The sequence below is a fragment of the Zophobas morio genome, unplaced genomic scaffold, assembly GCF_036711695.1.
Source record: "Zophobas morio isolate AGI-343-1 ecotype UQ-CSIRO unplaced genomic scaffold, CSIRO_AGI_Zmor_V1 ptg000115l, whole genome shotgun sequence".
Classification (NCBI taxonomy): domain Eukaryota; kingdom Metazoa; phylum Arthropoda; class Insecta; order Coleoptera; family Tenebrionidae; genus Zophobas; species Zophobas morio.
The window spans coordinates 46,207-56,580 of NW_026972220.1; the positions used below are offsets into that span (position 1 = coordinate 46,207).

Sequence of the window (10,374 nt, forward strand, 5' to 3'; positions counted from 1 at the left end):
TTTATTCCCGGCTACACTCGTTTCTGTCCTTTTCTTTGAGGGGATGGAGCCCTAGAGCCCTCAAGAAAGATGCTTCTGTAAAGTACGAGCGCTACACAATGTGTGTAGGGTTTAGCGTGTTGCAAACTTACCTAGTGCTGGCGTTTGACGCGAGCTCTGCAAGTACTACAAAGGACAATTCAAATGGGCATAGCAAACCATTAATAAATATGATATACTGTTTATTATGTAAAAACGAGTTTACTCTATAGAAACTACTCAACGTTGTTACTGAGATTGTACAATTTACCTTAGAACTTGCCCAGCATCTGCAAAAGTAGTAATAGTAACAATATTTAAAAGGGGTGCTCTTAAGAAAAACGAGCGAGCCGCAGTTTACTTTTTTTAAATAATATACTGTAATATGATGGTCACTTAGCTAAATTTTGTATCTTTTTTTTTAAAAATTAAGGTAAATAGTAATTTTTTAAAGTTAATATTTGATTTTACCCAAATGTTTCCTTTACGAATAAGAGTTTTTGTTCCAAAGTCTAAAATTTTATAAACTTAATTTACTGTACTTTAAATTTTATATTAAACTCGTTTATAGTTCTCAGCGTACATAGACAAAATATTTAACAAACCTATAACTTCAGTGCAATATATGTTTTTGAACAATCTAAAGAAATTTTGTAACCGAAGTATTCATTTATATAAAAAAAGTTAAAATAGAAAAGTTATCAGTTCGTTTAGTTTGTGAGTTATATGAAGCGAGGCAACGTTTACTTTAGTCAAGCTGACTTGTATATTTAAATTTTTTTTTGTATAATATAATTATTAATATTTTTTATAATTTAAAAGTAAAAACTTTAGTGTTTTGTGCCTCGCCTGTTCATTTTATCGCTAAAAAAAAGGAGTAAAATTTTAAATTTATATATATATAAGCTATGAAAACTAAGGAAAAGCTGACCTTTTTGTTAATATATAACCAACTTATTAAAACTTACAAAATAATTTTATTCGAGCTAGCTGAATATTTCTGACTATAATAATAATGCTTTAAGAAAAATTTAATTGAATTATTTTTTATGGAACAATCCTGCTCCGTAAAAAAATATAAATATACTTAATTCCTTTTGCTCCTATTTTTCGTATGTAAATATTTGTTTACTTTTATTATAACGGTGTAGCGCTATTATAGATAAGTTTTTAAAATTTAGAAAATTCTATTATTATGTGAGTTAGCTAAGTAGTACTGACTATAATAATAGTAAATAATGCTTCTAAGTAAACTTAAATCTTGGAAACTATTTTTTCTGGAACAACCCACCCCTCCCCCTTTTAAAATAATTATAAGTTCATTTATTTTCTTTTGTACTTAATTTTTTAAAAGTAAATGTTTGTTTTACTTTTATTATAAACGGTGTAGCGCTTATTCATATTATATAGTAGTAAGCTATACTACGCTGCTTTCACTTATTCTAAGTTGATGTACAAAGATAAAAATATTAAATCTTTTATGAAAGTTTATTATTAATTCTTTTTTCAATGAATTCTGACAGTTCCCTATGACCATTTAATGCCGCTACTTCTGCCACGTTTTTTTCATTCTTAAAAATATTTTTAATAATTATGATATTTTTACTATTTCTTAAAATAAATAACTCAAAAAGCACTTAACTAAATTCAAAGCAGCGGGATCAAATCCGGCCTTTAACAAAAGAGAAACAATATCACTGTTTCCTTGTTCAGCAGCCCAATGTAGCATAATTTTGTCATACTTTATATATATAAATAATTATTGCGAAATTATATATAAAATTGGTTATTAGTATGAAGAAAGGCTACCAAAAAAAGTTCACTGTTGTATTCAGGCTTAAGTTTTGAATTAAGTAAAAGCTCAACCACTTTGGTGTGTCCGCAAAGCACAGCTGTGTGAATTGGTAATAATCCAGCCTTAAAGATGAGATGACTAAAATTTTATAATATAAAATAAAGATTAAAATTTACCGAAGAACGGATAGTTGGACGCAACCCTTTACTTAAAAGAAACTTAATGAGTCTTTCATTTCCGCCGTGCACGGCCCAGTGAAGAAGAGTTCTATTATGCTAAGTTAAGCCCTAAATTTTGAGGTAAAATCCAAAATTTACGTGAACAACCTTGTCTACTATATTAACATCGATATTTTTTTTCTTTTATAGTTTTTTCTAAAGAGGAAATGTCGCCAACTACTACAAAATTATGAAGCTTCCTTAAAAAAATTCCTTCTGACATTTAAAAAGTATACACAAAATAATTCGCATGGCGAAGGATCTATACTAAACTATAGCGGATTGTCGTGGGGCGTGAGAGTACACTCGGGGTCTGCGCCCCAAACGTCAGGCCAGAGAGCCTAAACGCGGTGCAAAGTCTTGCGGTTTCTCAGCGTTTAAAATCCTGTGTATTATCATATTACAAGCATATTAGTCTTAAAAACTTGAGGGCTGCGCTGTCAGTGATATATGAAAATAGAAAAAATAAGTTATTAAACCGATTAGGGTCTACCACAGCTACTAAAACCGACGAAATAATAATCTACGCATTGCCGCAGAGGAAGGCTCCAGGTATCGAGAGCATCACCATTAAAATACCGAAAGAAGGGCCGTCATTGACGCTGAGTTTACTATGTTGCCTTGCATACTATGCAATGTCGCTTGACTGTTTGCCAAAGCGTTAAAATTCGCTACTACTGTGAAGTTTTTCAAAGAGTTCGCGGAACCGTTATTGTCCATTAGGCTGCTATGTTACGACGCACCGAATAAGATATTACGGAGATATGCGATAGATTGCTTAAATTTTAGTGAAGTACTCTTGTGCTTCATAGCTTGAACAAGCTTGCAATGTTAATTATAGAAAATCTTGCAAACCGTGTTCCCTGGCCATCTCCAGGTTTGTGGCACGCAAGCTCAATTGGCATGAGTGGGAGCGGCTCACGAAGTTCCCTAAGACTTATTGAAAAACCGTGTCTTGCAAAAAAAGCTGTGCTATACGCTGTCATCGCTACAACCGCTAAAACCAGACGTTTCGAAGAGTTCTCTACTTTCATCGTTATGCAAAGGTTTACGATGTCTTCGTAAATCTTAGACCAGCTGCAACGCTTGCTAGCTGGTGTCACTAACGGAAGCGTGACTTTCAACCTTACGAAAAGAAACCGCTTTTTATTTTTTTAAGCAAACGTTACTCTAGGGCCTATGAACCCCTCAGAAGGGAGTTTTCATAGTCCACGGCGGTAGAGGCTGGTGCGCCTTATATTTTACGGAATGTCGCCCTTTGCGATGTTCTAATTATCCTTTAATTGTAATGGGTTCTTCCTAATTGCAGCAGGCAATGCTTTTAATATGCGTGGCGCATAATCACCGACATCGACTTCTTAGAATTTGCTATAAATATTTAACTTAGATACTTAGCGGTTTATATAAAATATACTTATATATATTGAAAACTTAAACCACGAAACTTCATAACTACTGGCTATGTATTACAGACTCTATATATCTTTATTATATATTTACTTGGTAATTTTTTTTAATTTTTACCAGAAAATTTATATTTCCTTAATATTAATTTTGAACCCCCTCCCTGAAGATGGGCTTCGAGCAGTTAGGCTAACTTATTTACTATGAATGAAGAACTCAGAAAAGAGTTAGATCATAAGAGCAAAAATTTCTTTAAGTTACTAAATCACACAGGATGTAGTTAAGTCTAGAAGACAAATGATTCTTTTGATAGTATAACTAACAATAATAATGTATGTTCGGCCTGAAAACTTCTAGATCAACCAATTGCATTTATAGTGACACTGGAAGATAGCGAGACTTCAAAGGTGATCACAGGTGAGTCTATTAATGGTGAAACAGCTAGTTTTAATAATAGTAGTAGGAGTAGCACTAATCTTTTGACTATTAGTGCTCATAAAGGCGTCATTAATAATAATATGACTGTTAGCGACTATTAAAAATAATGTATACAGCTAAAAAAATAAAATTATTAGTAATAATAAAAATAATAAGTATATTCCTTGTTATATAAGTAGAAATCACCATAGTGGTAACGATAGTTTTTACTTTCTACTTATCGTTTTGCATAAAACTGAGTTGTGTTTAAATTTTCGTACGTCTTTTAATATATATAATTATTTATACTAAAAACTTTTACGTCGGTTAACTTTATATGAAGCCCACTTCTAAATAAAATTTTCATATGAGCTACTTTTATCAGTTTAAAGATTTCAACAGACTAAAATAATAATGTATAAAAATAAGAATTTCTAGTAAAATTAAGAACAAATTTTAAAAAAAACGAAATAACCAATTATAAATTTTAATTTAAAATTTTATTAGTATTATTAAAATAAAGGAAAAAAAAAGAGTAAACTCTCACAGTAAATAATAATAAACATAAAGAAGTTTTCCAATTCTTTTTGAAATGCTTGTAACAATTTTTTAGTGGTAGTTAGGCAAATCTTTACAAAACGTTTTAACTAAAAGTACTGTTTTAATTATTCCACTTAAACTACTTTTTTTTAATTGATAAGAAAACCATGTATTTTCTATTTTCAATCTTATAATAATATAAATTTAAGGTTCAATAAAAATTTAAGCAATAATTGCAATCGCGGAGTATGCTCAAACTTGATAATTAAATAAAAAATTATTTTTATTTATATGTTAAATAAAATTGGTAAAGGGGAAAGAGATTGTTTTAATTTAAATGCTTTTCTGGCTCGCCTTTTCAAAGATTTCATAGGAAGTGGCTGATCCTAAAATATGTTATACAACAAATTTTGAGAAAAAATGATTTTTGTAGTACTACAAAAATTTCAAAACCTGAATTTCTACAAATAAATGGCTGTAGTAACCAAATTTATATCCACATCTTCCTCTTGCCTTATAATCAATACTTTTGGTATACTGAGCTTTACCAACCCAGCATTTGCCTAAAAAAAAAAAAATTAATGTGAACAATTTCAATTTAAAAAATACTTGTACTTATATATAATTCATTAGTATTCCCCTTGTCCCTTGCTTTTCTTCGAACGTTATAAAGAATCTAATTTTAATAAAAGGGTTAGATGTAAATAATTCAAAATATAATATAATTACTCGTTTAACATTATCTGCAGCTAATTTAGGAGAAAAGTCCATTTGGATAATTGCGTCGTCAACTTTACTTCTTCGAACCTAATAAAGTTTGCTTACAGTATTTGATAAAAGCAATTCTAAAAAAAATTTATATGTTATAAAATTTCCAAACTTGTTTAGCACAATAATTTAGCTTTCTATAGCCTCCTTTCAGGTTCAACAATTTAGTTGAATACTATAAAAATATATATTATAGCTCAGAAGCTTTGTTTGCACTACTACGCTAACAGTATTCGGTACAGGCTTCTCAAATTCGGGTTCGGGATCTTTAATTATGCCAGGAAGAGCAACACGGGGATAATGAAGACATCTTACACTTCAGAAAAGATGTAAAATTAAAAAAAATTAACGGAAATTTTAATTACTATACTGTTTTCAACTAAAATGAACTAGTTATAAGACGTGTATAAATAAAGTTATTTCTTAACTTACATATTTAAAGAAAGAGAAGGAGTCACTACTTTAGATCTTTGGAATCCAACTTCAAAAAAATTACAAAACATGATTTAACAGAAAACGAAGACTGCTGTGTAGCCAAAATTTACCCTTATATACTCCCAAACTTAGCCGAAGCTTTATAGTATAAAATACCTGTTTATAAAGACGGATAATATTTTTATTATTATACTTGTTAATTTAATATACTTAAAGTTTTATTAATTATATATTATAAGTAATATATTTAAAATTCAGTTTAACAAGACAGTTAAAACAATTTAGTTTCTTTTAATATTTGAAACTGCTATAAAGCACAGCATCCCTTTGAACTAACAAACAATTTACAGTTATAAACAAATGGTGGTGTGCATATGCTGTGCCCTCAAACGTTCTACCTTCACGTATATATACAGTTTAAAACAATTACCCCGATTCTTTTAAAGTATGTCCTATATAAGAACTACTTTTTAATTATTATAAACGCGATCATGAATTCTGTAATTTATTATAATATTATAATTATCCTATCAATTTTTTAATACCCTTTCAAGTAAAATATTTAGCTATGCATGTGTTACCCCTTTTGTTTTTCTAATTTAATACACTTTTTGGCAATGCAAAAATCTACGTATTTTATATAATTTATAAATCATTGATAAAAGAAAATTTTCTTAAAAAAGGGTATTTTTATAGAGAGGTCCTCTTGTAGAGCGACAAAAAATTGAAGTGCATAGTCTAACCAGCGTACACGAAAACTTTGAAGTTATATTTTTTTTAAAAGAAGTTTTTTATAACAAAAATAACAAATCCAGATAATTTACAACTTTAGAAAGTGTAAACGGAAAGAGAACAAATTACATCTCCGTTGAATGTCTTCGTGATACAAGAATAAGTCATAGATTTTCCGTAAAAGCAAAGGTAATATTAAAAGTAATACAGATTTATATAAGCGTTTAGAATAAAACCATTACACTGCAACTACAAACATTTTTTGTGAAAATAGATATCAGGTAAAAAAAGGCCCTATTTATTTAATAAAAGTCAAAAATAAACAAGTTTTATAATCGATAGATAAAAACTTTACCATATAGCAACAAAATTCATTGAAAAAACTTTTTTTTAATAATTAAAACAGACAGTAAAAGCAATCTTAAAAAATTTTAATATAACTGTTTTTTAACACTTAAGTTTGACACGTTTGCCCTGTACAGATGCTTCGATGCACCAAGCTACGCGAACTGAAATATGTGTGATTCGGGATTGTTCCAGTTGTTAGACTTTTCGAGGTGGAGTGGAAAAAATTTACTCAGTCTGTAGAATAAACATTTTTTTAATCTTGGGTCATTTGTACAAAAAAAATGAAATAATTTTTTTCTACACTGTGCTGAATGCGAGTTTAAAAAACTCTCGGGGAGAGATACCTGTTACTACCCTAAAGGAAGTTACTTCTATAAAGACGGGAAGGGCAGGGATAAGTGTAAATAAAAATAGTATAAATATATGTTTGTTTTCAATATTTTAATAAGTGCAAATTAGAAACGAAAAGAACTGGAATCAAAATAAGAACAAGATAAAGATGATGATTAAGAATAGGGATAAGAACAAGAAGAAGAACTGGAAAAAGGTTGACACCCCGACGTAAAGAAATTAAACAAAACCTAAGCTTTCCTATAGGTGACCAAGCCCACATATACATGTGAGTAAAGTAAAAAATTATAAGCGGAATATTACCGCTCTAGTTTTAACTATTTTATATTAGGCTTATAATGAAGCGTAAAATTTTATAAAATTTCCCCTTATATAAAGTTGTATAAAAGGTATATGGAGGGTACATTGCTCATACGGGTAAAAAAATTATAAAGTTCAACTTGCTGACTTTAACGTACTATATGTTACAACGTACTAAATTAAAATGGAGTTTGTAGATTTTTCAAACAATTCTCTATCCTTTCTAGATTTATTTATTTAAAAGTCCCATACGGAATTGTTCATAAAACTAACGACAAGGAACTCAGTTTATATCTTTATCAAAGCTCAAACAGTGCACATCTCCCGGTACCATACTGCGACTATGACTGACAGGAATAAGATCTCATGTACGTCGAATAGTATTTTTGGCCTCTTACTAAATTTTTTTTTACCAGATTCTAAAAATAGGCTATAATAGTAAATTGCTAAAATCTCTAATGGTTTATACCGTTAATAATTTTTTGAAAAAATTTATACCATCTCATCAAAAGATAAAGATGAGTGCAAGTAAAATGATAGCAAGAAAGACTTAGATATCTTTTTTAAGTCATATATAGCTTATATGGTATATTAAAAAGAGATTTCTTCGGTATGCCATTCATGTTGATAGACTAGAAATAATTTCGAATTATAAGCTCGTAATAGCTTACTAACATGAAAAATCAGGTTTTTTACAAACAATTAATGGGAGATTAGTTACTGACATGTTTTTACAACTTACCGTATTGGTTAAAAGAATTTTTTGAGGTTATTATGCCATCAACAAATCGGAAATAGTTGATTTTAACTAAAAAACAAAAGATTTCTATAATGATTGCTGTCCCAAATTACACTAACTTTTTTCTAACCGCTGAGGAAAAGTACCCACTCGAAACGATTGCTATATAGTGCATTTGGTCTAAGTTATACCTAAAAGTTCATATATACAACTATCACTTTTTATTAGAATCTAATCATTATCTCTCTAGACGACAGTTATAAAAGTTATCTAAAAAAATAAATCTACCAGTTAAAATTATTTTAAACGCAAAGCGCTTAAGCCACGATTGCATAGTATATATCTTATCTAGTTGCTCACTGTAGATCCTTACCAACAACGGCCATCAAGTAAAAAGTAAAATTTCATAGTTAATATATCTGTGCAGTAACCATTCATAAATAGGTTATAGATTCTAGACTATTTAAGCTTACTAAAACTCCACATTAAACGTTGGAATTTTGAAGTTCTAAGGGATTTTGCTCTCTGCGGGTTGAAGGGAACGTTTTTAAGTTTTTATTTTATTATGAAGTTGTTATTCTATCTTTTATTAATAGCCCTACCATTCGTAAGGGTAACTTTAATAACTGCTTAAAAGTTATTAATTTTTTAAAGTTGTTAATATTTTAGGGTGGCCCGCTTTCGTATGGGATATGCCAAGCAGGCTGCAGTGAAGTAGTAGGTAAGTTCTATGAGATTTTTATTCCACACTCGATTATTACTGCTTTGCCCTAAGTCGCTTGCTACTCCGCGGCTGGTGCGGTATTCGGGACTGTCACCGCCGGGGTTGGGACTCCAGTAGCCATTCTAGCTTGCAATGCCGCGTTTGGCAAATGTTCGGTGGCATGCATCGCGGCGGGATGTTTCCCTCAACCTTAAAAGCTCTGTGAAACAAGGGCTTAAACCAATAATAAATAATCCCTTTAAACATATTTCGTAAAAATAAATTGAATCTTATAATAACATTGATATTTATAATACTAAATATTTATGCTTATAACAATAATTATAATAATATTAATAACTTTTACAGTAACAATAGTAATAACGTTATTACAAAGGAATAAGTGGATAGTAATTTTTGTAGCATTTGGGACCTTTATTATATAACTCAGTTGCGGAAGCTTTTACGCATTAAAGTAGCCTTGGACCACTTGGGTCTCTAATGTTGTATGGCACTTAAAGATAATAATGGTGAATCCTTATAAAATATCAGTCGTGCGTGGTTAATATAGTTTTTTTTTTAAGCTATAAATTATAAAAATTTAGCAGTCATTTAACTTTGGAATTAACCGTGAGACCCCGTTAGATGACCTATTAAACTTGGCCTTTTTTACCTTTATACTACTGTAGATATTTAGAGATTTCTTAAGTCATTTTATTTTATTAAGTGCTTGCGTGGTCTAACATCACTCGTTCCAGTCCCACTCTATAAATTCTTTAATTTATTTTTTAATAAAAAATGTAGTAGACTTTTAAGTTTTTCTTAAGATTTTAAAACTAAATTGAAAAAAAAAAAGACTTGCCAAAATTGCAAGACTTAAAACTTGGCACACTGAAAATTATAGTATTTTAAGAGTTAAGGGTAAATTAAAACTTTCTAGCAAAAATAAAAAAATTAAAAAAATGACAAAATAATAATTAATTAAAATTACAATTTTGAAATAATTTATGGTAAACTTGTAAAGAAGCTTTAAAGATAGCAATATACAGGCAAAATAGATGGTATCAACTTACCAACTCTCAGTACTCGTGGAGACTAAAAAGTATGATAAGCACTTAAACTATTGTATTTGCATATTTAGGAATTGTTACCCCGGAGGTTGGGCATCTCTTTGATCTTAAATCTTTAAAAATAAGAGCAATTCAATTCTGTTAAAACTTTCATTACGTTAAAAACTGAACATTCACCTCCTAGTAAAAGTAAAGGAGCCCACTAGCGTTAATAGATATGTCTTTTACTATAATGTAGGTTAAAAATATTAAAAAACACATGTTAAGTATTAAGTAAATTAAAGGGTGTTTTTAAATATATATAAAGCTCGTAAAATTTAAAAGGGCAAGTTAAAAGATAAAAATTATGTTAGTGTTAAATCTTGGAAGAAAAGAAACATGGAGTAAAAATCTTAAAGGCGTACCCTTTTTAGATAACTTGCTCTTTTTGACATGGTGGGAGAACTAATAATTGGTAAAATAGATAAATATAACTTTATAGCCCTGTCCTTATTAGCGACCTTTATTATATTGCCCTTAAATTGAGTTGCCTTGCT

The 10,374-nt window shown here is 29.7% G+C and overlaps 1 protein-coding gene and 1 long non-coding RNA gene across 6 annotated transcripts; both read right to left on the reverse strand.

Annotated features, from left to right (window-relative positions):
• Positions 1 to 1,518: 1,518 nt before the first annotated feature.
• LOC135144978 (uncharacterized) lies at positions 1,519 to 3,175 on the reverse strand. 5 transcript variants are annotated; one of them, XR_010283292.1, is made up of 7 exons: positions 2,559 to 3,175; positions 2,305 to 2,416; positions 2,140 to 2,247; positions 1,990 to 2,088; positions 1,828 to 1,935; positions 1,661 to 1,759; positions 1,519 to 1,589 (listed from the first exon to the last, which is right to left on the reverse strand). It is a non-coding gene; the product is annotated as an uncharacterized LOC135144978 (long non-coding RNA). The 5 variants fall into 5 exon arrangements; XR_010283291.1 differs by having other exon boundaries at positions 2,305 to 2,468; XR_010283293.1 differs by having other exon boundaries at positions 2,140 to 2,244; positions 2,305 to 3,175.
• Positions 3,176 to 4,679: 1,504 nt separating this feature from the next.
• Positions 4,680 to 5,754, reverse strand: LOC135144985 (large ribosomal subunit protein uL22-like). Its single transcript, XM_064077106.1, has 7 exons — positions 5,593 to 5,754; positions 5,389 to 5,476; positions 5,273 to 5,335; positions 5,122 to 5,199; positions 5,008 to 5,068; positions 4,846 to 4,955; positions 4,680 to 4,778 (listed from the first exon to the last, which is right to left on the reverse strand). The coding sequence occupies exons 1-7, from the start codon at positions 5,661 to 5,663 to the stop codon at positions 4,680 to 4,682; spliced, it is 570 nt and encodes a 189-aa protein (XP_063933176.1). The 5' UTR covers positions 5,664 to 5,754.
• Positions 5,755 to 10,374: the final 4,620 nt, after the last annotated feature.

Coding starts and splice junctions, on each gene's coding strand:
- LOC135144985 (XM_064077106.1), bottom strand. CDS start 5,663: ATGTTTTGTAATTTTTTTGAAGTTGGATTCCAAAGATCTAAAGTAGTG. Junction 5,336..5,388: donor AGAAGCCTGTACCGAATACT/GTTAGCGTAGTA, acceptor ATATTTTTATAG/TATTCAACTAAATTGTTGAA. Junction 4,779..4,845: donor ATTTATTTGTAGAAATTCAG/GTTTTGAAATTT, acceptor AACATATTTTAG/GATCAGCCACTTCCTATGAA.